Below are 27,886 nucleotides of genomic sequence, written 5' to 3'. Positions count from 1 at the left end.
GAGTTGAATGATGGTTACCAGAGGCTAGGAAGGGTAGTTAGTATGGGGATGGAGGGCGGGCAGTGGGGATGGTTAGTGGGTGTGAAAACATAGTTTAATAAATAAGATCTAGTATTTGATAGCACCATAAAATGACTATAGACAACAATAATTTATTGTACATGTTAAAATAACTAAGAGTATAATGGGGATGTTTGTAACACAAAGAAAGGATAAACGTTTGAGGTGATGGATACCCCACTTTCCCTGATGAGATGTTACATATTGCATGCCTGTATCAAACTGTCTCGTGTACCCCTGAATATATACATCTACTATGTACCCACAAAAATTAAACATCTAAAAAAAACAAAAAAAAAGAGCCATTAAATTTCCCCTCATGGATTTCATTAATTATGTGCACGTCCAAAACTGTGTATGTGAGCACGAAGTAAAAGCTGAAGGTTTTATTTGGTGAATCCGATCTCTGGAAATAGCCTGAGTAATTTGGGCTGAGAAACTTTCTTTTTTATTTTAAGACAGGCTCTCACTCGGTTGCCCAGGCTGAAGTGCAGTGGCCCAGTCACAGCTCACTGCAGCCTCCACCTCCAGGGCTCAAGCAATCCTCTCACTTCAGCCTCCCGAGTAGCTGGGACCATAGGCATGTGCCACCATGCTTGGCTAGTTTTTTTTATTTCTGTAGAGACGGGGTCTCGCTATGTTGCTCAGGCTGGTCTCAAACTCCTGGGCTCAAGTGATCGTCCTGCCTCAACCTCCCAAAGCACTGGGATTACAGGCATAAGCCACTGCGCCTGGCCTGAAAAACTCTTTTTTAGAACTCCAATATCCAAACTGGTAAAAGTGCCTAGAGAAAGAAAGCCTTGCAGTTGTTAGATGGCTCTCCTCAAATTCAGTACATAGTTGAGGGGCTCCTGCATCCAGGAACTCACAGTTTAAAGGGGGACATTAACATGATTACTCATAATGCAAGGCAGGAGGGACCTAGGACTTGGAAGGTATTTCCTTTTTGCAGCCTCAACATGTCACTTACCTCTAGTCAGAGACGGAGGATGTTTTTGGCTTGGATGACCTTTCAGGATCCTCTAATTCGATCCTCGTAACATAGGAGTGAGAAAACTGAGGGCCAAAGAGGTTGTCCAAAGTGATGATGCTGGGAATTGAGATCCTGATGCTATTTCCCTCCTTCTGGCTCCCGAGGGGGTGACTTGATTTCCGCAGGTCTTGAGAGGGGTTGGAGTGCTTGTTTGAACCCCCATATCCAGCTTCCCTTGGTTATATAACACATTAGACCAAGGGTTCCATGACGGTTGTCGCCTCCAGCCCATGGACCTGGCTACACACTCCATAGCTCGGTCACCTGTCAACTATTTTGCAAAATGGTTTTCAAATTGGCAAGCACAAATACACCCCAGGGTTACTCAGTGGCTACATGGACCAATCGTGACTTCCTGCTTTCCTAAACTAGCAAGAGAGAGGGTATTCCCCAACCCTGCCAGCTTAAAGACAGGAGATACGCAGCCTGCCCTTGACCCACGGGACCTACAGGAAGACAGTCATGCCCAGAGACAGCTGTGGCTTGGGGACTGTCACCTTGGATTTCTGGTTTACAGTGACAGGCACCATGCAGGGGCGGGGGGGTGGGTGGCAGACGGGGAGCATCTCAGCACATTTCCGTGGGAGCAGGGATAGGGAGCAAGAGGTGTCTTCTGAGAGGGAATCCAAAGCCCCCCAGTGGTGGGCTGGGGAGCATGGAACAGCTTCTAGATGAGCCAGACCTACTGGATTTCCTCACCGCCTAGGCTCTCCAGGCTCTTCGTTTGCAACGTGTCATTCTGGGGCACAAGTGCCGGTGTCCCAAACCCTGAAACTGTGAAATTGGCTATGCTCCAGCAACCCACCAAATCAGCAGAAATGCTTTTGGCAGTCCCCTTCTTCTTCTATGTAAAATCAGCCTCTGCGTGAATTCCCCCCAGAGTCGGGATTCTTTCCAATCAGTCACTTTCTGATATCTTAACAGCTTGGTAAAGAAATGCAGCTTTTAATTGAGGGGAAAAACAGCACACGGAAGTCGATATCTTTGTACAGATCCTTTTTATTAAGATTTATATAGGCAATTTACCAACACAGAAAACCAGTCTAGCAGCTCCAAAGTAACTGTAAAAATGGTGGTGCTGATGGTGGTGTGCCCCACACAGGGCAGGTGACCTCAGACATGGAGCAGCATCTCCCGTGGGATACTATTTCAGACGTGCACTAGTAAGTGTATACTGAGAAGGGATTATAAACCTTCCCTGGCACAATAGATACAAAAAGAGATAGAACCAATGATATTTTGTCTAGGTACAATATCTAGATTTACAGTATCTAGTTTACTGGCTTCACTTCGTATAGCAATGCACAATAGAACATGGATTTCTTTCTTCAAGGGTATTATACTTTGCCAAGAACATAGTAAATATGTTACTATATTGATGGCTATGAAAACAGACAGAGACAAATGAGTGAGGAGGCACGTTCTCTCACAGAGACAGGACTTCATTCTATTTCACATAATTCATTAAGGGTCCATTCAAATATAAGACCTCTTACAAAGTTTCAGTCATGTATGAGGGCGCTTACCTTTAAGACCCCATTTTGAAACCATTTTGAAATAGCGAAGGGGGGAAAAAGTCACACTCAAATGTGCTACTCTTAAAAGCAGTGTTTCTAAACACAGCTTGCCTTTTTCAAAGAGTGAAGGTGGCCTTTCTGATTAGTGGTTGGGTAATCGGGTGCAATAATCAAATCTTAAGGCAATGGCAAGGCTGATGGTGGGGATCTGGCACAATAAGGGGAAGGAATGATGCTGTCCAGTTGTACCTTAAATCCTAAAGGATTACTAATGACATGGGAGGGATAGCTACCTGCCCCATGCACAGGGGCTCCTGGACAATACCGTGGCTTTAGAAACAAACCTGGGTTCTGAGGGAATGACATTGCAAAGTCTTACAGAAATCCTTTTATGAGATAGCCAGTCCAGAATAAAGCCTTTGGGGTACTTGTCAACAAGCAAGAAGCCTTCTGAAGAGGTAGATGAAAGCAGTATTTCACAGCAGGTTTGCTGCCCGATGTGACAAAAGACGTGCACGCGCCTCTCAGCACAGACCAGAAGATCAACTGTTGTTGAAAACAGTCCATGGTAGTGAGAAGAGATGTTGGCCACGTTGCTATGTGCATTATTTCAATTTTATTGTATTAAGAACAGGAAGGACTGCCATTTCTTTAAATAACAAACTATACAAATAAAAAGGAGCAGAAATAATATGGAATGTTTTTGACGAAAACAAACTTATGGATTCAATAAATAATATAAAATGCTTTTGTGCTAAAATAGAACTCTTGTTTCTTATATATATATAGTTCAGTGATCTTTATGCTATCCAGAAAAAGCCAAATCTATTATAATTAAACATAGAAAAATACCATTTAACAATAAAACTAAAAAAATGGCCAGTGTTGAGCTTATAAACCACATATAATATATACATCATTTAATATAATCAACTAAGAAAGTAAATTTCAAGTTCTTTGTAATACAAATACACAATTGAAAATATTTCTCCATTCCCTACCCTTACATCAAAGACATCTGATATTTAGGACAAAATTAAAAATGGAAGCATAGTTACCAGTTTTCAGAGATGATTTTGAGATTGTTAGATACTGGAGAGCTAACTCTACTATACAAAGCTGAGTTATTTAACTCTAAAATGAAGGATTTTTTTCCTTATATGTATTTGATGAAATGCATATACTCTTAACCCATTTTCTGTAGTTTCTTTGTGTTTTTAATAAAGGCAATTTAAAATTTGGGAGCCTGCATTTCTCAATCAATGCTAACACAGCTAGGTCAGAAAGACAGCCCCATTGGGCCAGCTGTGGGGGCCTGCAGGAGTGGTAATCTCTGTTATTCTGCTAAAATAAAACAACTATCTTAGTCCTTAAGGACAAAGAAAATATAAAGTTCACTGTGACTTGAGGAAGCCAAGGAGTACCATTTTAGAGTTCAAATTTCATTTGTTTCATAATAAACTTTGTTAAAATGTGACCTGGATTAAAAAAAAATCATATTAACATGAATTTAAGTAATTAATTCAAGTCTCTCCAGTAAACTTTACATAGGAGGGAAAAATCATGTTGAATCTTTAGGAAAAAATTTTAACTGTTAATTACTTAAAAAAACTATTTTTGTAGAGATGGGGTCTTGCTGTGTTGCCCAGGCTGGTAACTCACCGTGGAAGTGAGCAGGGCAGAACAGAAGAGGCCTGTTACTCTGACAGTTTTACCAGGACTTCAATGGATTTGTAACAGTGTCCCCAACTGACCAATGGGGCAATGCATTCACAGTGATCCAGACACTGCCTCTCCACCACGGGGGCTGCGAAGTGCACACACACACACACACACACACACACACACACACACACACACACACACACACACACACACACACACACACACACACACACACACACACACACACACACACACACACACACACACACACACACACACACACACACACGGTGTTTTGGAGATGGCCCGGTAATGCTTTAGCTCTGGGTCCCCTGTGCCTTCATGGGAGGGTGCCAGAGGGTAGGCAGAGGCAAAAGAACTTCTTCAGAAAGTCCTGATAGGCAGCAAATGGCTTCTGAATGAGTTCAGCAGCTCCACATTCAAAAATAAAGTGACCAAGTCTCAGAATAATTATCATAAGGAAAAATCTCCTGTTACAGGGGGGAAAAAGAAACTTCACCTATTTTAACTCAGTTGTTTCCTTGGTGCTTTATGGTGTAATGATTTTTACCAGTAACTTCTTTCTTCCTTCGCCCAATTTCTACCACTATTCTCTTTGTGACACCCAGCCCAGCCCCCACCTGTCACAGATCCCAATGAAGCCCAAATCATCTCCCGACAAGTCAACCCCTCACTCAGGGTGGGAGGTGTTAATTCATCAAGCATCTCTGAATGACACAGAAACATTTCCCTGAACGTAACTGAGACAACACTGCATATGATTAAATCATACAAGATAACTCTTATCTCACACCAGCACATTTCAAAGCATTTCTATAGGTTTACATCATGCAAAAGAGGCCAGACTTTGAGAACATTGTTTTCTTCTTGATATGTTAAAATTCTGAAACATTAGAAAAATCAATTCCACTGAAAAGTAAAATGTGTTGAATTGGCCCAGCTACAAATTCCGAGTGAAATTTTCAAAAGCAGAGAAAAACCACACTTTGATCTTTTTAATCTAGTTAAATCCCTGTCGTCAATTGGTAGACGTTACTTTGTAGATGACCAATGTGGCCTTCAGACGGTTGTTTCTAATATCTGTATACGGCATATGTCACACCAGAAATCAAGCTACCTCTTGTTTGCAACAAACAGACCGTTGTTTGTTGCTGCTGCTGTCTTGAGCAAAATGATTCCTTTCCTTGGTGCATCTCACTGGATATTTAGCCCCCCCACCACCTTTTTTTTTTTTTTTTTTTTGAGATAGAGTCTCGCTCTGTCACCCAGGCTGGAGTGCAGTGGTGTGATCTCGGCTCACTGCAAGCTCCGCCTCCCGGGTTCACGCCATTCTCCTGCCTCAGCCTCCCAAGTAGCTGGGACTACAGGTGCCCGTCACCACGCCCGGCTAATTTTTTTTTGTATTTTTAGTAGAGACGGGGTTTCACTGTGTTAACCAGGATGGTCTCAATCTCCTGACCTTGTGAACTGCCCTCTCGGCCTCCCAAAGTGCTGGGATTATAGGCGTGAGCCATCGTGCCCAGCCAGCTCCTTCTTTTTAAACATAGGACCTGAAATTGTCACGTTAGTGAAGTGAATGGACCAATCAGAGTCATGAGCACTTTGCATGAACGTTGACATAATAAGCTGACTTCTAGAAGTTTTGTTGAAAAATCATACTTAAATATGACAAAGAAGGAAAACCAATGAGCCCCCATGACATGAGGGGATGAATGAACCAAAGAGAATGTTTTAGGTTAAAAATAATAAACCTAAATTCACAAAGGTTTTTAATTTATTCCATATATATCTTACATAGCAGCTTAAAGTAATCTATTATTTTTAGGCTTTATTGATTCTTTTGAATCATGAAATCAAGACATTACCACATGATTTAGTAAAAAAAAAACCTCAATTATTTTTCTCATCAATGTTAAAATATCCCAACCACAGAAATCTAAAATAATGAAAAAAATATAGGCTGAATTTTGACCTTTTTAACAGTTGGAATATAACAAGGGTGAACATCTAGGAATTATGTAGTACTTGGAAAACCTTCTAAAACATCCAAGTACTACGGCTGGGCATGGTGGCTCACATCTCTAATTCCAGCATTTTGGGAGGCCAAGAAGAAGGACCACTTGAGCCTAACAGTTCAAGACCCCTATCTCTACCCAAAAAATAAATTAGCCAGGAAAGGTGGCATGAACCTGTAGTCCTAGCTACTCAGGAGGCTGACGTGGGAGGACTGCTTGAACCTAGGAATTCAAGGCTGCAGTGAACCATGATCATCCCACTGTTCTCCAGCCTGGGTGACAGAGCGAGGCCCTATCCCAAAAAATTAAAAAATTAAAAAAAACAACAGCCAAGTATACCATGATGTTTAATCCAACTGACTTTTCCTCTGGCCATGCAGGCAACCGGGTGCAGACACAGTGGTATCCTGTGTCTGGTCGCAGAAACACCTCCATTACAACATTTTGGCAGAAGACATTCAAACCAGACCCAACACAACTGGTGACCGCCCTCAGAAGCAGCTCAATCTAGTCTTACAAAGTACTTTTAATAAATGACATCTAGATGTACTTCTCAACCATATCATTACAAATCAAATGTGAGTTGGGGAAGTGTAAAAGTTTACACTTTTGTTTGAAGCAAAAGGACTTTCAGGGCATTTTCCAATTCATATATCTTTTCTAAAAGGGAGTGGAGCCTTATGTTCTATTCTTAGAGCAGAAATTCTAGTTTTTGAAAGAGATGCGGATCAGCTCAATTTTAGAACAAGTATGGGAAAGTTGAATAATCTTTCTGAACACGTTTGTGCAGCTCACGCCCTAGGTACGAGATATTAAGACGCTAAGCCCAGGCCCTCGTGGAGTCAACAGCAGGCCCTTTATCCTGGAGATCTAGAACAGGCATGAGGCCCAGCGCATCCTCAACTGCACATGCTGAGAACCTATGAACTTGAGATGCAGACGGGAACGGCATCAGTCACAGCTATAATTAACCAGGGCTGGGAAGACATTCACTCTTTAAGAACTATGGCTTTTCTGCTTCTGGTGTGTGTGTGTGTGTGTGTGTGTGTGTGTGTGTGTTTAAACAGAATTTGAATACTATTCTTCCTTTTTAAATAAGGAGAATGCATGTAAGTAGTACATCCCTCCTCCCACACTGGAAATAACAGATAGTAGAAAATGTATGTTAATTTAAACCCCAACTAGTAGTTGAGATAGACAAAAAAAAAAACCCACATTTTTTTTTTTTTTTGCAAAGTAACTCTTATGAAATAATGGACCCTTTTGGGAATTTATCTTCCAAACTCTCAAAATAACTCCATTAAAAAGTACTTACTTTGCCCATGAACACAGCAAACAAATACAAAAACAAAGATTTGGAACTGCTAAAAATATCAAGGACAGGATGCAGACAATTATGATGTCAAGTTATTTATACTGTTAGTAGTTAATTTAAAGACACACACTAAAACTACTCCAAGAATGGGACAAATATGTGGATTTGTAAAATTATTTTTTTTAAGACTGATGACATGGGGGACTTCGCTGGTTCTCATAACGCAGCATCTATTTGGGGGTATCAGTGGGGCCTGGAGGCAGTGGGAGAAAACAAACTTCACAGGGCAGATGCTGCTGGGACCAGGAAAAAGGCTTCATGCCCTAAGGTCCTCACTGTCGTACAGCCCAGTGCAAAGTATCATTCATTCATGACAGATGGATGACGAGATGAAAGTCAATATACACAGTTAACCCATTTTGACACATTCATTCCTCAGCATTTTTTCAATACAATTCATCTGAAATTATACTAAGACGTAAAACAGACCTGCTTTTGTACATCCATTACTGATATGTCTCCCAGAGTCAGGCAGAAGGAACCAGAATGACTGTCACACAACTGCTAATTGTCGAGACCCAAGACGGACTCACCCATGAGTGCTCCTGCACGCCAGGTACTGCTTGTCGACTCGCGCACACTGGACTCAAAGACTTTTGAAAACTGCTCTTGCCCCTGAAACTTAAAACTCCATGGCCTGTCCTTCAGAATCACTGTAAATCTTTCCAATGATGGACGGATGAATGCCTTCAATGATTAGTTAACCCCATACACTTGAAGAGTACATGTCCATCATTCCCACCTGGCTGAGGGGGCCCCGGAACAGACTGGTCAGAGGCAGGGCAGTCATGTGGGTGCGGCTCCCGGAGGAGGGCCCAAGTGCAGAAATATCTTCAACTTTTAATATTGTCAGAAAATATCTTCAACCTTTAATCCCAGGATAAGAAGTCAGTTGTGAAGTGCACAAAAGAAACACACTGTGGTTCTCCCATCCCCCAGCAGCATGGAGCAAAGACATGGAAAAGCAGCAGTGACCAGACAGAAAATGTGGCAATGCTTAGGGCAATCTGTTACCCAACAATGAATATCTTTAAATTCCATCCTGGAAAGTCTAAGATGTGTTTGATATCAGACATAAAAATTTACGTGATAAGTAGGAGTCACTTCAAGTTCTAGGTTCATAGGTACCAAAGTGTGTAGCAAAGAAAAAGAACTTTTATTTCTTCAGTAGTTTCAAATGTGGACAAATGTGACAAGGCAGGGAGCTGAGCTGACCCCGAGCCGAAGGGTCCCGACTCCTCTCGGGAGCCTGGAGGAGTCCCAGTAGCGAATAGATCAGATGCCTCATCCTTGTTCACCCCAAAAGGCTGAGACCCTGGTGTGTCCTCCTCAAGGACCCTCCCTGTTCCTGGGTGCTAGAGGCCGTTGCTGTTTCTGTGACAGAGGGATGGCTTTGGGAGCTCCACAGTACCCGACCGAGGTTTGTTGAGGAACTTCGGGGCACGACGCAATAGCCGCTGGGCCTCCTTGAAGGTTTCGTTCAACTCTTTCTTCCACTGCACAAACTCTGGATCACTCTGAGGGGGAATACAAAGGCAGACGTTGTGACAGGCTCACCCATTTTGCCAACAGCGGTGGGTGCCCCTATTGATTACCAGCGTCCCTGGAACCCCTGAAGGAAGCACACCCTACGTGTCCACCCCCAGTGGCATTACTAGCTGATGGGTCATGCTGCCACCTTCTCCAGAATCTCTTGAAAAGAGCAGGGAAAGGCCACATTAAAACCCTTCAGATGATTCCAGTACAATACCACGCTGGGAATCACTGCCTTTAATTTGTTTAGAGATTACTTTTGATTTCTAAAACAACTGAAATCTATAATAATATAGGGGAAGGAGTTTTGACAAATTAAAAAATGTTTTAAATATATATTCATGTATGTAATGTAGTACTGACGTTAGTAAAAATGATTTTTTTGCATCTAATACGTGTTTATTTCTCTAAATATGCTCTCTTAAAACACACACACAGTAGTACACCAGTCACAAAGTGTCCAGGAATGAAATTTGTGTTACAATGTAACTTTGAGGAAAAGATGGCATTTTCCTTTAGAGAAGATGGCATTTCAGTTTGCCATCTTATATTTATCTAAATATATAAACCTTAACATCGAACATGCCGAAAAATCTTCAAAGTTATAGAACAAATAAAATTCCAGGCCCTATTAAATACTGAGCAGATTTTCCAGATAGAGTAATGACATTATTTCACCTACATCCTCCTGCCATTTTCTAATAATATTTGCCTTTTTAAAAAATAATGAGGAATTTGCTGAAAACCTTGTACCTTGGAGCTTTCTTACTAAGTTTGTAAGTGATAAAACATGGCATAAGAAAATGTTTTATAGCCAGGCAGCCAACTTTGCTGAATATTTAATTATTCTAACATTCACCTAAGAAAAAATAAATAAAAACTCACCTCACATTGCAAGACAAATTGCTTCCCTCCTTTTATTCTGAACAAAATGCATTTTTTGTCTTTAATTTGAGTTTCTTCCACAGAGAGAATCTGTTCCATTGTCAGTAAATTTTGCTAACCATAAAAACAGAAATTCAAAATTCAAATTATTTTGTGATTTCTTAAGTAGTAATACCAAAAACTACCAAGTTAGAACAAGTAAAAAAAGAAAATGCATTCGGTTTTCTTTCTTTGATGGTATTCTAGAAATAAGGGGAAAATGGCTATAAAGGAACATAAACAAAAGTTCAAATTATAATGTTTCAAGGAAAACTGCAGAGAAAGCAATGTTTTGCTAAGGAAAAACGGCAAAGCTGTTCCCTCGACGCAGAACTTATTTTGAATGACGATGAACCGCAAGCGTACTTGCTGTGTGGCACACTCATATACATTCTGTCAATAATGTTGTGAGGAAGCAACAGAGCCACATATGATTTATGTGAGCCAAAGATGTGCGGTTCAGTTTTAAGGCAGCAACTCAGTAAATGTTTAGTGATGTCAGCTTGTAAGCTAACAATATTTTGATAGTATCCCAATGATGTCATAAATAGAGGTGGTTTCATTTAAAGATTAAAAGGTCTATAGGCCGGGCGTGGTGGCTCATGCCTGTAATCCCAGCACTTTGGGAGGCCGAGGCGGGTGGATCACGAGGTCAGGAGTTCAAGACCAGCCTGGCCAAGATGGTGAAACCCCGTCTCTACTAAAAATACAAAAATTAGCCGGGCGTGGTAGCGGGCACCTGTAGTCCCAGCTACTCGGGAGGCTGAGGCAGGAGAATCGCTTGAACACAGGAGGTGGAGGTTGCAGTGAGCCGAGATCGCGCCACTGCACTCCAGCCTGGGTGACAGAGCGAGACTCTGTCTCAAAAAAAAAAAAAAAGTCTATAGTATTATTGCTTAAGGTGAATGCTATAGTGTCATGAGTTCCTTACCGTCTTATGGTTTTTTTTTTTTTAAATAAATACTTCAGGAATCCCGAATGAGAAACGGCACCCTGATAAACACTCAGGTTTTCTTTTTCCTTACTTAGACTTACAAATCCGCTCACGCATATTATTTAGCTTCTCAAATAGAACACTAAATGTTGAATCTTTTAAAACCAAGCTCATTTATTGCATCCAATGTTAAACAAAGGTAAGTTTTGTTTTTTTAAGTTTTCAAACATCCTGAAAAGTGGGGTGATTTCCTTTTAACATGCCAGTGGGTAGCATAATAAATGTATAATCTGCCCAGGTCCGCTCATTACCTGGAAATACAGTGAGCTTTGGGGAGCTACTTTGATGCTTCCCAGCCCTGAGTTACACTTCAGACTCCCCAAAAGAATCTTATTAACTGGAACTTAGATCCTAGATTCTAATTTTTCAAAAATAACTTCGATGGCAGGAGTGATGGTTGGGAAGATCTTGTTTCTTTTCAAAGAAATGGAGTGATATGCAATTGTAATCATTCATAATTGAATGAAAACTTTGCCAACAGTAAACTAAAAATATAGTCCAAAGTCAAATACATGAGATTTAGGTGCCCTGTTTTCCACACTTCTGATCCCTGGAGAACAGATGGGTGGTATTCCAACACATCCAACACATAAACAATGTTTTGAGTGTTTGGGACCATTGTCCTGCTTACGATGACTCACCAGGCCCCACCCCCACCCCACCCCCACCAAGAAAAGAAAAGACGCCTTCCACCAGGGTTGGCTTCTTCCTTGTTGACAAGCCCTGGGCTCCTCACACAGTAGGCACTTAATAAATGCTGCCTGATTTGCTGAAAGGTAGTGTGGATCGGAAATTTCTTTTTATCTTGTTCACAAACATTAGCTCTCGAAAGGATCTTAGAGGGCAGCTACATCTTGCTGTCTGTTGTAAGATCCACCTATAAATTCTCAACAAGGTGGAGACATAAGGAAGTATCTTTTGGTGACCTCACCTCTGTGCCAAGTGTCATGGCCTGGGACATTTTATTTGACCCAACTAGGAGAGGCCGTACAATGGAGAGACTGAGGGCACAGGACGACCTGGTCTGAGTCACCCCTCCACCTCCTAACTGTCCAGTTGTGTTTTTGGGTGGCAGGCTTTCCTCTTCTAAGCCTGCTTTCCTCTTTATAAAATGAGAGTTGGACCCTCAAAGGTTCCAAAACACATAGAGTTGTTTGTTTGTTTTTTTAACAGCACTTGACCTCAGATAAACTTGCAAAAATTACAGTACAGTCATCCCTTGGTATCCACAGGGGACTGGTTCCAGGAACCCCCGAGTAGCGTAATAAATGTATAATCTGCCCAGGTCCGAATTACAGAAAATCCACAGATGCTCAAGTTGCTGATATAAAATGGTATCGTATTTGCATATAACCTTCACACATCCTCCTGTATACTCTAAATCACCTCTAACGTAAATGCTATGTAAATAGTCGTTAGACTGTGTTGTTTTTTTCTGTATTAGTTTTCATTGTTTTGTTGTTATTTTAAATATTTTTTTCCCGAATATTTTCTCTCCTTGGTTGTTTGAATCCCAGGATGGGGATCTGTGGATATAGAGGGCTGACTGCAGTTGTGATTATTTCTACTTCCCTCATTTCACAGATGAGAAAACGAAGGCTGAGAGAGTCAATGTGATGTGTTCAAAGTCCCAGAGACACTCAGCAGTGGAGCTGAACACCACTGTCCGACTTCAAAATCCAGCTTGTCTTTTCTTTTTAGATCTGTCTAACTGCTCTCCAGCCTTCTTCAAGTCCATCTGATGATGTGGTGCTTCTGACCTCACTGAAAAGCATGTTCTATTTTCAGGTATTACCAAGTTGTTCCTTGACTTGGAAGTTTAAAAACAAGTTAAAGTTTGCACATTACAATCTCATGTATACCAGTAAAATAGAATCACAGAGTTTCGGAAGATACTGTATAAAACATGTCAGCAACATGAAATAACCATATGCCATTGTAAGGACTGGGAAACATGCTCGGTGAGACTGCCTTAGACTTACCCGGGACTCTCCCTCTCCTCTCCATTCAAGTCTATTTGGAAAGAGGTAAAAATAGCGACGCTGCCACTGAGTCAGAAATGGGTTTCCCAGTTTCAGCATGTACCCGTGCATAATACAGTCCTTCCCCAGAGCGTAATCTGAGGAATACAAAATCACTAGGAGTTAAATAGGCTCTGAAACAAAATGTCTTAGCAGCATTATTCTCTGAAAAAAGAACAGACATACTTTTTGGAAAAACCAGGTTTCTATAAATAGAACACATTACAGAAGTCATGATTTTAGTTTTAAATGCATGTGTACTGGGGATCTAAAGATCAGAGGGTTCTGCAGCTTTCTCTGCTCACACAGTAAATGACTGCTTCTCAATATGCTGATAAATCCATGATATTCATTTATCACTCTGGGGGGGGGCAAAAGTTAGTTTCCAAACTCTTTTCATTATGTATAATGAGAACTGGAGAATAGAGGGTATTTAAAGTCAAGCTATCCCCAAAGTACCTTCGCCTTTACGTGGGGTTGGGATTCTCCCTTTAATCTTAAAAATAATAATAGTGGGAATTTTCTTGTCTAAGTAATTTAAGGTAACATAAGGATCAAAAATGGTTCATTCCTCAGCTTAATGTTAGGTTTATTCCTCAAATATATGGTTATGTATAGAGATAATTCACAGACATTGTTGAGTCCTGATTACATTTTTATAGTGAAGGACTGTGTCTTTAAAAAAAAAAAAAAAAAAGGTTAATTTTAAAGTCTGTATTAAAGGCTTTGGTGATTGTGCTAAAATCATTCACTCACACGCTCACTTCTTCGACAAGAATCACATGAATGCCCAGGTGCTGGGCATGTTCCAGATGTTCTGGGTTCAGCAGAGAACAAAAGAGACAAAAACCCCTGCTTCAGAGAGCTTACAATCTAGTGAGTGTTTCAGACCATAAGTAAACAAGTAAAACCCATGTCGTGTCATCTGGAGACAAGCAGGAAAAGAACAAAGGAGAGGGAGGGCCAGGGAAGGTCAGTGGTGATGGGGAAGGATGGAGTTGTTTTCACTGAGAAGTGCTTGCACTTCCAAAATCTATCTAAAATACGAGCACAGTCATCCCTTGGTATCCACAAGGGATAGGTTCCAGGACCCTAGCAGATACCGAAATCAGTAGATGCTCAAGTCGTCAATATAAAATGGCATGGTGTTTGCATAGAACCTACATATATCCTCCTACAAACTTTAAATCACCTCTAGTTTACCTATAATACCTAATACAGTGTAAATGCTACATAAATAGTTGTTACACTGTATAGCAGTGGTCCCTAACCTTTTTGGCACCGGGGACCAGTTTCGTGGAAGACAACTTTTCCACAGACAGGAATGGGGGAATGGTTTTGGGTTCAAACTGTGCTACTTCAGATCAAGCGTTCGATTCTCATAAGGAGCACGTAACCTAGATCCCTCACGTGCACAGTTCACTATAGGGTTTGCAATCCTATGAGAATCTCAGGCCACTGCTGATCTGACAGGAGGCGGAGCTCAGGTGGTGATGCTCCTTCGCCCAGCACTCATCTCCTGCTGTGCGGCCCAGTTCCCAACTGGCCTCCCCACTGGGGGTTGGGAACCCCTGCTGTATGGCTTTTATTTGCATTATTTTTTATTGTTGTATTGTTATTCTTATTGTTTTTCTCCAGATATTTTTGATCATGGTCGGTCGAATCCACAGATGCAGAACCTGAGACATGGAGGACCAAGTTTATTATAATTTTTTTTTTCAGGAATCTAAGCCTAGACTATATTTTTCTATAAAGGTGACCTCTGAGATTGTCAGCCAAGACCTACTTATGCACGAATTACTTACTAACACAGGAAGATAAATTCATTGATTTGCTAAACTTTCTAATTACAGCTCTAACTAGAAGGATACACTTGAACGTGCTTATGAAGATGTATATATATTTCTGGATCCAATTAATCAGGATTCTAGTGACATCATGACCCCCCCTTGAGCAAGTCCACATCGATTCAATTTCCTGTGTAAAATCTGCTGTGGCAAACACACCCCAGTGTGATCACAATGGACCTGTTCTCTAAAGAAGAGCTTACAGCCGGGCACGGTGGCTCATGCCTGTAATCCCAGCACTTTGGGAGGCCAAGGCAGGTGGATCACGAAGTCAGGAGTTCAAGACCAGCCTGGCCAACATCGTGAAATCCCATCTCTACTAAAAATACAAAAAATTAGCCAGGCGTGGTGGTGGGCGCCTGTAATCCCAGCTACTTGGGAGGCTGAGGCAGCAGAATCACTTGAACCTGGGAGGCGGAGGTTGCAGTGAGCCGAGATCGCACCACTGCACTCCAACCTGGGCGACAGTGTGAGACTCTGTCTCAAAAAAAAAAAAAAAAAAAAAAAAAAAGAGCTTACAAATAAAGGCTGTGTGTCCCTGCAGAATTGAGGTAAGCAGAGTTAAAAGAATGCAGGATTCCCTAGGTGTATTCTGGCAACGTTTATATAAACAGTAAGTCATCCAGAATTGAAGACACTTTAAATGCCACAGGGAAATTGCCAGATAAGACCAAGGAATCCTATACCAAGATGCTGCCACCAAAGTAACCTATTAATAGAGTTAAAATGTTTCTGGTTATTCTTGTTATATAAGGTTAACCTTGCAAGGGTCTTTGCTCAGAGGGAAAATGAAATTACATCTTAATATAATCATCAACTACAATAAATTTAATTATCCAAAATTCATGAAATCTTCGAAAAATCAAGAATAACCATATTCAGTGAATCGAGAATGACTGATTTATTTAAAACTTATGTTTCCTACTTGATGTTATGTTTAGTAGGGCATTGAATTATTTACATAAAAATACAGTTTGGCAATTTTTTTTTGAGACAGCTTCTCACTGTGTCACCCAGGCTAGGGTGCAGTGGCACAATCTCAGCTCACTGCGGACGACCTCCTGGGCTCAAGTGATCCTCCTGTCTCGGCCCCCCAGTCCCTGGGACTACAGGCGCACGCCACCACGCCTGGCTAATTCTTATTTTTTGTAGAGATAGGGTTTCACCATGTTGCCCAGGCTGGTCTTGGACTTCTGGACTCAAGTGATCCTCCTGCCTCGACCTCCTGAAGCGCTGGGATTACAGACATGAGCCACTGCGCCTGGCCTGATTTGGCCATTTTTAAAATGCTGTTTGTAATATACATGTCTTTATATATTTAACTCTCTTGTCTATGGCCATACTATCCTTAACACACACGACATCGTCTGATCTTGGAAGCTAAGCAGGGTTGGGCCTGGTTAGTACTTGAATGGGAGACATTTACCTCTCTTGACAAGTGACGTGTCGTGCTAAGTTCCTCGCCAGGACCGGCTACATACTTCTCGGGCCTCAGTGCAAAATGAAAATACAGGCCCCTTGTTCAAAAATGACTAAGCGTCTCAAGGTGATGACAAGAGGACTAAACTGAGTCAGGTGCCCAGATGACCGCACAGGGCACACACCAATGACACCAGCCCCAGCCCCACTCCTGACACCGTTATACTCAATCTGCAAGGAAAAAACCTCCAAACCAGTCCCCAAGCACTCCAAGATAAAAGGGCATACTAAAGAAACCCGGCCACCTGTCTCCATAGACTTATTTGTGTGCTGACTGAAGACTTTTGAAATATTAGACTGAGCTCTTCCAAGCCAGAGCAAACTAAAGCGATTTATGGCATTGCTTTCTTCTCGACTGGAAAATATCTTATGACCCAAATACTTTTTCAGCTTTACAATAAATTTTGAAAATTTACTGCATTAGAAATGTATTGAGACACGTGAGCTATTTTACCTTCTTCGTGGCCAAGTTGCTTATTTTTAGCTCTCTTCCTGGCCTCAATTTTATCCGTGTCTGCATTTACTGCTTCATAAACTGTTTCCGTTACTTCTTGCTGCCAGCGTTCAGAGATGACCAAAGGGAAGTTCTTGTAGAGTTCTTGGTCGCAATCAAGTAGCTGATTATTTTAAGAAATCAAGATAATTATGATTTAACATACTTCCAAAGGTAAGAGTCCGCGGCGCCACATCCATGGTGACTCTATCATAACTCTATATAGGAAGATGACTAGATGGCAGCAGTAATCATTTCGAGGCAGGTTATTAGTTATCATAAATCTCTGCTAATGACAACTCAAGCAATCAGCATCCACAAACAGAACTGACGAGCACTTTACTTTCAGTCCTGGATCAGCTACATTCAACCCAATCTTGTACACTATCTTCATGACGTGATTTGCCAACGAAAACTCACACATACAGGATTTTACTTGAAGTACTAAGAGACTCTGACAACAAAGTAAAATTTCAATTATGGTAAGGATATTTTGTTTATATAGGTAGGAAAACTGTTTCTATAGTTTCAGAAACAGTTATAAGGGAGAAGCCAAGAGGGCTTTTGAACCTACCCTCAATTAATTTGCAAAGTTAGAAAAACAAAAGGTAAATGAAGTTGAGCTTCCTATTGATTCCATGAACCTTCCAACTATTTACAGTTTGACATCATAATCACATGTATAAGAAATCTCAAGATACATGGGGAGTTTAGGCAATGGAGCCTTTAAGAGCTGCTGTAACAAAAATTACACTTAATGGTAGCATTTTTCTTCCAAACGATTATTCAAAATTCTTCTTTCTGCCCTCTAGGTAAGGCTGCACTTTGAATATGAGCAAAGAAAATGGTTTTCTGCATGTGAACTACATTTTTATGGCAGAAATACTAGCAAGCCTGCTGGTAAATACATGCTTGTCTTAGAAGCACAGACCTCCTTAGAAACTTGATTTGCTTACTCCTTGAAAGATAAGCAGGGGTAGGTATCATAACAGGCAAAATACTGAGAAGGGCAAGAAAGACCAAGGAGGCTAAGGCACTTGCACACACTCCCTTAGCAAATCAACAGAACACCAGAAGAAGCTGCATCCCACATCCCAATATGGGGCCTACTCCATCCAGTCTCACTGATCTATTCTAATAATCTGTTGATTCTGAGGTCGCTTTGACCTGTAGAGTTTTTCCTCTTTCTGTTTTCTTCAGACATTCTATCTAAGCCCATAACTGAACCCCTCAGTTGCTCTGAATGGGACTGGAGGTGCGTGTGTGAGTGTGTGTGAGTGATGGGGTGTTGAAAACCTCAAGGTCCAATGAGCACCTGAGATCAGGCACACAGGGACAGGCTCTGAACAGTCTGGCAAAGAGTCAAAGCATGCTCCTTGCCCAGGCAGTTATTCTGGAATGGCCAACTCTGTTTAATAGACACTGTTCTACCGCCTGTAATTTCAGAAAGACTTGATCTTTATGACTGAGCCCACCTTGCTGAAAATGAATTTTTTTAAAAAAGAACTTATGTTTACATGAGGTGAGTTTTCCCCCACCCTTTTAAAGAAAATGTATTATTTGGGCTGTTTTTAAAAGATAGTTTCTTAAAATGCAGTCCCCTGCCCTCCCTGCTGGACTCAGCTCTCACGGGGGCAGGACCTGGGCTTCTTGTTTACAGCTGAATCCCTACCAGACAGGACTTCTTGTTCTAAGTGTGCTCTTTCTCAGCTCTTGCTCAGGAAGAACCAAAACATAATAGTAGAAGCTACTAGTTTGCCAAGCATTGACTATATGCCTGTAGCCTTCAGCAGGCCACCTTATTTATCCTCAGAGAAAGCTTGGCAATGAAACCACCCACTTTACAGGTGAGAAAGCCAAGACTCGAGAGGATGCAGAATGGCCCACATTCACTCAGCTCAGTGGCAGATCCCAGCCCAGTCTGTCTGACTCCAAAGCCTAGATCTTGGTTTACAACATTTTTAAGTATGAGCATCTCTTTTTAACATCAAAAAATGCTTGTAGGCACCCACGTAACGGTGTTTTATTTTTAGTACCCTGACGGATAGATAGTGGTATACAGCAGGTGAAAAAATTCTATTGTGTCAGCAGTAAATTTTTTAAATACCTTTGTAAATGGATCGTTCCCCAAAGCACTGCTGTATACTCATATACCTGACAGGTATCAATGGTTCCGGCTACAGACGATGCCTGGTGGTGTACAGGTCTAGGCATCGGTCTCAATGCTGACCCCAGCCACTGCTCCAGACCACAGAATGGTGTCCCTCAGTTGGTCAGCAATCCTCACAGCCCTGTGACCTGGGTCCTCTGCACTTTGCCTTCACCTAACCTCCAACACCAGAAAAGCTGGTCCCATGAACACCTCAATCACCATCATGGCCCAGCCCCTCATCTCCCGGGGCCCCCAGCTCTGACCAGCTGCCACTGGGTTCCCCAGGTGCACTTGGCCGGTACATGCTGCTCCCGATAGCTGCTCTCCTTCCCCGCAGTCCTCCCATCTTCCTCCAGCCGTTTACTGCTTTTTCTGTCCCACAGCCTAGTTGGTCCCAGTCCTACATGTCTCCAGTTATAGCTCCTGCTAGGCCCTTGCATTTTACTTGCCACTCTTTTATTTACACCTCACAGGTGTGTGTTTTAATAGTGCTGCAGCTTTCTGGAGAAGGAAGCTACTTGGTGGGGAAGGCAAGGCGGGTTTGCGTCAGAAGGGTGTAAATGGGAGCAGCTGAGAAGAAACAGGGAAGGCCCGGGGGCAGGGGGGAGAGCCTGGGGCAAGCTGCCAGCATGGGGGTAGGTGAGAGCTTGATGTAGTGATACACTTTGACCCAGCATCTTAAACAGAGCAATCTTCTATCATGACTCACCGTCTCTAATTATGTCTTGTCTCTACTTGGGGGAATAACGATAGGAACAAAAGTTCCAAAAATGCAGAGGACTGTATTAAAAAAACAGTGATTATTTCACCTTTGATTGACAAACGCAAAATGATTCATGCTGTTTGCTCTTTCATCCTAACACGGGGAGATCTAAAAACTCAGAAGAATTGAGACAGCTGGCTCTTTTGCACTAGGGAAGTATGTTTGATATCACACAGCTGTTTTTCCTGCTTCAGGTATAATTCAAGTTTTATTTCAATCACAAATATTCCAAATCAATAATATTTTACCATGCAGTTCCTCAAAAATAAAATTATTAGTCTGAAGAAAGCTTTCAAAGCCTTTAATTTAGATCCTTAACTTACACATTCTTCAAATATGTTGATACTCATTTGTAAGTTAAATACTACAAACAGCCCAATATTAAAACAACCACTAAGTTTGATTTCCAACAGAAATCACCCCATCCAAAAATAAAAATAAAGAAATAAATGATCGCATGTGTACCTTAATCCCTTTGGTATCCTCTTCATCAAATGAGCCAATATCAAAGGCATCAGCAGCATTGACTTCTCCCCGGGGAGGAATCAAGGGTGGTGGGTACTGAAAGGTCCAAACAAGCATGGTACAGTTTTCAGACGATCGTATGGCCCTGTCCCAACCTAACATTCTACAAAGACAGCACAGTGCGAGATATCCGCATGCTACACTGCGCAGCATGTCATTCAAACTTGTAACAAATCACATTTCATATTTTGTAGAAAAGCCTCTGCATTAAATAGCCCCAAAGGAAGGCCCTAGATTTTAGACAAATTAAAGAAAAATAGGATTCATGTCCAAAGCCTTAAATAATTTTCAAATATAACAAAATCTCAGGACTGCATATCCGTCCAGCTCAGCTTAAGAAAGCACATTCTCTCAGAGGACACAGCACCACCTTCAGGTTGCTGGAGTCACAACAGACAATGGGGCCTAGACGGAGCAGGGCACATCTGCAAACACCCTGAGGTATATGTTAACTGACCCAGAGGTCGAACTCTAATTCGGTAGGACTAACAGATTAGTCTTTCTTTACTACAGAAAATCATCATTTCTCTGCAGCTTGAGTTCACGCAAAGCAAGTTTAAAGCTGATAACCAACATTTTTCTAAAAATTGAATTTGGGGTGTTTCCTGTATCAACGCAAATATAATGAAGCTTAAAATAAGGAAAGGAAATTATGCTGATATAAAATCATGCTAATTCTTAAATTATGTAGTATTGGGCTAGAAAATATACATACGTTTATGGCAGAAGTTTCACGTACATTTTATAGAGATCTATGTAAAAATACAGTCACATTGAGATAAGAATTCAAGAAGAAGAGCAAAAACTAAAAAAGGCTCAATTATATGTGCATTTGAATTAACTAGATCGTAGCTCCATTTTACCTTTTATTAGTTGATATAGGGAGATATTTTCAAAATGTTTCTATTAGGGAAATGAAGCGTGAGAGGATGCCCCAAAGGGAATTGGCTACATGGTAACTCTTGGGTAACAGGGCAGTGTGGACACGGTGGGGATGCTGGGGAGACACAGCTAGGAAGCCAGCAGTGCACAGAGAGACAGAGACAGAAACTGAGACAGATGAGCGTGTAAGGGCGGGGCGGCAGTATCATAAGTAGAGTCAAGAGGGAGTGAGTACCTTTTGTAAGTAGACATGCTGCCAGTCAACACCTTTGAAAAAGCTGTGCTCTTTTACTTCCTGTGAGCTGGAGGAGAAAGAGTCATAACAGTGCTGAGTATGCATTTGGAAACGTAAGAAATATTGTGCAAAACTGTCTCCTGTTAACAATACAGGGGAACAAGTATTTCCAGTTTTTCCTTTAAGAAAGCAAATAAATATGCTTCCTTCAAAACAACACGAGGAATGCTACGATGTTTAGAATACCGCATGCAGCGCCTGGGAATATTATCCCATATGATCATTTATTTGGGATAGTTATTACAGTTTAAGATAACCTAGAAATTTTCACAGATATATATACACACATGTACACACACACAATAATTCTATAGTCAGGAGAACATAACTGAAAATAAGAATTAAATTGGATATCTACACATTAAAGAAATTTACAGCAAATATTTACACATTGCAATAGATAATGTAATAGGAAAATGACAGGAATGTGAAGCACCACATTTACTCAGAAGCAAACAAGAGATCTAATAATATAATGTATACCAAAACCCCTTCTAAATTGAAGAAACCCATCCTGGCTAACATGGTGAAACCCCGTCTCTACTAAAAATACAAAAAAATTAGCCATGCGTGGTGGCTCATGCCTGTAATCCCAGCACTTTGGGAGGCTGAGGCGGGTGGATCACGAGGTCAGGAGATCAAGATCATCCTGGCTAACACGGTGAAACCCCTTCTCTACTGAAAATACAAAAAACTTAGCCGGGCGTGGTGGTGGGCGCCTGTAGTCCCAGCTACCCGGAAGGCTGAAGCAGGAGAATGGCGTGAACCTGGGAGGCGGAGCTTGCAGTGAGCCAAGATCGCGCCACTGCACTCCAGCCTGGGCGACAGAGCAAGACTCCATCTCAAAAAAAAAATAAAAACAAAAATAAAAATAAAAAATAAATTGAAGAAACAAGTTTTCTTGAAGGTCATGATTAAAACTCGGAGTACCCACAGCAAAAGTTGGTCAGGCATGGTGGCTCATGCCTGTAATCTTAGCACTTTGGGAGGCCAAGGTGGGTGGATTGCCTGAGCTCAGGAGATCGAGACCAGTCTGGGCAACACAATGAAACCCTGTCTCGACTAAAATACAAAAAATTAGCTGGGTGTGGTGGCAGGCACCTGTAGTCTCAGCTACTCGGGAGGCTGAGGCAGGAGAATTGCCTGAAACCGGGAGGCAGAGGTTGCAGTGAGCCGAGATTGTGCCACTGCACTCCAGCCTGGGTGACAGAGTGAGAATCTGTTGCCAGGAAAAAAAAAAAAAACAAGTTGCACGCTCCAAGGAAAAGCCCGCATGGGGGAGGAGTACTCCCAGAACATGCCACTGACTTTCTCTCTCCACATCCTGTCACAGAGCTCAGGGCTGCTTCTTGGGGCCCTTCAGTAGTCAGTCCCTGGGGCATCTCACCCATCCCAGAGCTTGAGTGCCCTTATAGGACTCCTAAATCTGTATCCCAAGCACCAACCTGTGTTCCAGGACACTCCTACTCCCCAGCCCACTCACGGGATGCAGGCAGGGCTAACACAGCCCTCTCCGCACTGCTCCTGCACAGGCCCAGCCAGGATGGTCCTGGATGCTTGTCTTCCCTCAGGCTTCACAGCCACCCCTTGGTCAGACCCAGACCTGACTACTTCCTACCACCTCCCATCCTCACGAGACTCTCGCTTAGGGGTGGTGTTTCTTTTTCTTTTTTTTTTTTTTGTCACTCAGGCTGGAGTGCAGTGGTGCGATCTCAGCTCACTGCAACCTCCGCCTCCTGGGTTCAAGCGATTCTCCTGCCTCAGCCTCTGAGTAGCTGGGATTACCGGTGCATGCCACCACACCCGGCTAATTATTATTATTATTATTATTATTATTATTGTATATTTAGTAGAGATGAGGTTTCACCATGTTGGTCAGGCTGGTCTCAAACTCCTGACCTTGTGATCCACCCACCTCGGCCTCCCAAAGTACTGGGATTACAGGCGTGAGCCACTGCGCCTGGCCAGGGGTGGTGATTCCTGCTCAGGGTGCTACTGGCATTTGTGGGCAGGGAAGGGATGATAGACGTACTGCCAGAAACACTGAGGAACCAGGGTCCTGGCACCTCTTGCCTGAACTGCTCTAATGTCTCCTCCTCTGACCTCTAGTCCTGCCCACCTGCAGCCCCATCCCACTTCATATAGCGCCCAAATCTTCTTCTTCAATGAACTCACCACTCCTCTACTCAAAACTCTCCAAAGTCTTGCTTCGCATTTATAACCAAACCCAGGGCCTAGGAGACCTGGCTTTGCTGGATCACGGGAGCAATGATTCTACCTGGAAGTCCTCCCTCGCTGACCCCTCCAGCCGGAGTGTTCCTCCCCAGGCTTCTTCATAAGGTGGCGCCTCATCCCCCACACAGGTACTTCTCACTATCTGGACCTGTCTCACTTGATGTTTCTACACCATGGCTTTCCCATAGCATGAGCTTCAGGAAGGCAGGGGCCATGCCTACCATGTGCACTGCCTCAGCCACTTTACGGGGTAGCATGAGTGTGTGCCCAGTAAACAGACATTGAATGAAGGAATGGGATCCAAGTCAGAGCGTATCCTTGTGCATTTTTACTGGAAACACTCTGGTGATTTTCTTACTGGGTTCCATTTTGTACCCATCATTGTTGACACATTAAATGTGGTAAGCTAAATAAGAAGTTTACTTGCATATATCCAAGCAATTAGAAATGCCCCAGAAAGAAGGTTTCTGGTTCAAGCCAGTGATTGCGTGAAAGCATGCAACTTCATATAGTCTCAATAACCACTGAAATGGCAGGAAAGGAACATGGAGATATAAACCCACCACAGGAGACAGGCATGGTGGCTCATGCCTGTAATCCTAGCTCTTTGGGGGCTAAGAGGAGAAGATCACTTGAGGCCAGGAGTTCAAGACCTGTCTGGGCAGCATAGCAAGACACCTTCTCTATTTAAAAAAAAAAAAATGTTAGCCAGGCATGGTAATGTGGGCCTGTGGTCTCAGCTACTTGGGAGGCTAAGGCCAAAGAATTACTTGAGCCCGGGAGTTTGGGGCTGGAGTGAGCTATGATCATGCCATTGCACTCCAGCCTGGGTGACAGAGTGAGATACTATTGCTTTTAAAAAACAAAAATAGGCCGGACACGGTGGCTCACACCTGTAATCCCAGCACTTTGGGAGGCCAAGGCGCATAGATCACTTGAGGTCAGGAGTTCGTGACCAGCCTGGCCAACATGGGGAAACCCCATATCTACTAAACATTAGCCGGGCACGGTGGTGCACACCTGTAGCCCCAGCTACTCAGGAAGCTGAGACAGGAGAATCATTTGAACCTGGGAGGCAGAGTTTGCAGTGAGCCAAGATTGTGCCACTGCACTCCAACCTGGGTAACAGAGCGAGACTCAATCTCAAAAAAATAAATAAATAAAAAGTAAAAACAAATATTAAAATAATAAATCCACCACGAGAGAGAGAGGGCCATCAGCAGACAAGAGGGGGTGCTGACACAGGGGCAGTGACTGACAGCAAAGCAGGGCAGAGCTACTGCCCTGGGGACAGAGCCAGCATGCTGAGCGCCAGCTCACCACGGTGTGTGTGGCTGGGGGATGAGACACAGGACTGGAGCTCTGGGCACTGAGCTGCACACTTGCACACAAATGCACACCCATACCCACCGTACTTCCTTCCCCCACACCCAACTCCAGAACACCTGCAGCAAGGTGTTTAACATGGCGTAAAATCCCTGAAGGGTTCTACTTTTAAGAAATTAAACCTGCTAAAGATTGTTAGAAAGAAATCAACAAAAGGGTTGAAAATTTATGCTATCGGCAAGTAAAACAAAGAATTAAAGCAAAGATGCAGATAATATACAAGATCAGATGCACAGAGGCCCAAATCTAGAAAGGAATCCCAGCATCCAGCTAATAAGAGTTCTACGAGAAACAGAGGAGGATAAACGTCAAATAAGTAAAGTAAGGGTGGTCTCCAAGCTGAAGAACATGAGTCTCCGAGCACAAGGGATGCTACGTGTCTGCCATCGCAAGTGGTAACCTAGCTCCATGACCTGCATTGACTGCTCGCTTGTACACAATAAAGTAAGAGTTTCAAAGCTCTGGGGGAAAATTATTATTTGCTTAGAATTCTATATCTAGCCTAAATATAGCAGGAGGCAGGGAATCAAGTGAATGGCAGATTCAGTCCAGAAGACTGGAAAGGGAAGTGTTGGGTGAGATGATGCCAATCAGCAGAAATAGAGCACCTCTTTCTCATTGCAGCTGCAGGCTGAGTCCTTCCCGAAAGAAACATCATGGAAAAACAAAGTCCACAACTATCATATTCTTTTTTGAGAGAGACAGAGAGAGATCATACTATATATGTATGTATAAACTAACTTAAGGTTTATTAAGGTAATAAACTAACTGAATAAACTAACATACTATATATGTATGTATAAACTAACTTAAGGTTTATTAAGGTAATAAACTAACTGAATAAACTAACATACTATATATGTATGTATAAACTAACTTAAGGTTTATTAAGGTAATAAACTAACTTAAGGTTTATTAGCAGGCTAAGTAGAAACCATGTAACGAACAACATTTTTGATTCCTTAACAGTGTAAATACCCCCTTCTTCATTCACAACTTTTGAAATCAACCTATATGCAAAGCACAAAGATTGATTATGATTGATTATGATCACAGAATAGAAAGCAGTATCATCTTGATAATGTAAAAATAAAAATTAACATGAAAGAACATGAGACAGAAGTCAATGAAAGGAATGTCAAAATCCTCAACTCAGATACTGTTTATAGTTGGAAAAAGGCACGACTGGGTTAAGCATAGAACTTAAAGCTACAGAGGCAAGCAAAAGAGGAGCTCAAAATAGCGTTTCAACTTTTGAGAGGTGGAGAGGTGGAGGAAGGGAAGGCTACAGAGACAGTAATGAGTGAGCTAAATCTTCATCTATTATAGCAGGAATAGGTAATTTTGCAAATTGATAAAGAAGGACACATTCATATATATGTACATTATTTAGCTATCTACATAAAATGCTTATATGTATAATATGCACACTAAAAATACATACACATATGTATGATATACATATAGGTAATATACAGTTAAAAGTTATTTCTTATGCCCAGCAAGCCTGGGGGCGAAGAGATACAGGAGAAAGGTCTGTCTTAAGTCCCTCTCTATAAGCTTTCCAGATATTACTGTTCAGTGTTTTGGGGCAGGAGAATAGTGAGCATGTGTTAGATCGCAGTTACTCAGTTATGCATGAGAGAAATATGTGAGAATCTGATCAGAATGTTAAACTGCCACAATCACAAATATAACCATCACTAAAAAACAAATGGACTACAAAATATCAGAATTCATTTCTGTCATCTACAAGGTCAATCTTTAAAAGTTAAAAAGTGGGCTGGCCACAGTGGCTCACGCCTATAATCCCAGCATTTTGAGAGGCCAAGGCAGGTGGATCACCTGAGGTCAGGAGTTTGAGACCAGCCTGGCCAGCATGGCAAAACCCCATCTCTACTAAAAATACAAAAATTAGCCAGGCATGGTAGCACACACCAGTGGTCCTAGCTACTCAGGAGGCTGAGGCAGGAGAATTACTTGAACCCCAGGAGGTGGAGGTTGCAGTGAGCCGAGATCGCGCCACTGCACTCCAGCCTGGGTGACAGGGCAAGACTCCATCTCAAAAATAAATAAAGTAAAAAAGTGAGTGACTTCTTCAACTTCCTAATTATAAAACACATAGGACAATATATGTATATTTCCCATGTGATTTATTTTTTTCCTCTTTCAAGTCAAAATGGAAGATTTTAATGACTAGGGATGACTTTTGATAGGCAGTATTTAAAATCACTCTTTTGCTCTTCTGGTAAAGATACTGAAAGGCAGGAACAATGGCCTACCCGCCTCCGTGACAGCCCAGCCGCTTGCTAACATCTCGCTGAAGCAAGCCCTCCAAAAGGGACTTCAGTTCAGGAGAGAAGGTGTCTGGAAGTTCCACATTCTGGGGAAAAGACGAGTAAGATTTCAAAAATCCATTCATGGAAACAGCATCCTAACACTCAACCAGACTTAAAGGCTATTACTAGGATAAGAATAGTATTAAAAATTGCAGCCTCATTATGAATTAATATTTACTCTATAGAAACATGAAAAGGTAACTAATCAGTTGCAAAATCAATGAGGCTGGGGGCAGATCAGAAGAACCGGAAGGCATTCTCATTCGTTGGCATCTCAGTAATTTCTCCTTTTTTTTGATTTCTTTACTTCTGTTCTCAATTTTCTTTTTTTC

At 42.1% G+C, this 27,886-nt stretch overlaps 1 protein-coding gene across 4 annotated transcripts in view; it reads right to left on the bottom strand.

Annotated features, from left to right (window-relative positions):
* Positions 1-3,203: 3,203 nt before the first annotated feature.
* GRK3 (G protein-coupled receptor kinase 3) overlaps positions 3,204-27,886 on the bottom strand; it is a 164,399-nt gene continuing 139,716 nt past the window's right edge. For 2 of the 4 annotated variants that reach the window (XM_054469610.2, XM_054469611.2), the window contains 7 exons: positions 27,498-27,598; positions 21,535-21,601; positions 20,358-20,453; positions 16,939-17,101; positions 13,120-13,256; positions 10,105-10,218; positions 3,204-9,203 (listed from right to left, as the gene is read on the bottom strand). In XM_054469610.2, coding sequence (XP_054325585.1) covers positions 9,042-9,203; positions 10,105-10,218; positions 13,120-13,256; positions 16,939-17,101; positions 20,358-20,453; positions 21,535-21,601; positions 27,498-27,598 — 840 coding nt within the window. In that variant the 3' untranslated portion in view covers positions 3,204-9,041. The remainder of the gene's footprint in view (positions 9,204-10,104; positions 10,219-13,119; positions 13,257-16,938; positions 17,102-20,357; positions 20,454-21,534; positions 21,602-27,497; positions 27,599-27,886) is intronic. The other 2 variants (XR_010125922.1, XM_063663083.1) reach the window with 2 other exon arrangements.

The sequence above is a fragment of the Pongo pygmaeus genome, chromosome 23, assembly GCF_028885625.2.
Source record: "Pongo pygmaeus isolate AG05252 chromosome 23, NHGRI_mPonPyg2-v2.0_pri, whole genome shotgun sequence".
Classification (NCBI taxonomy): domain Eukaryota; kingdom Metazoa; phylum Chordata; class Mammalia; order Primates; family Hominidae; genus Pongo; species Pongo pygmaeus.
This window is presented reverse-complemented; position numbering and strand designations above follow the sequence as displayed.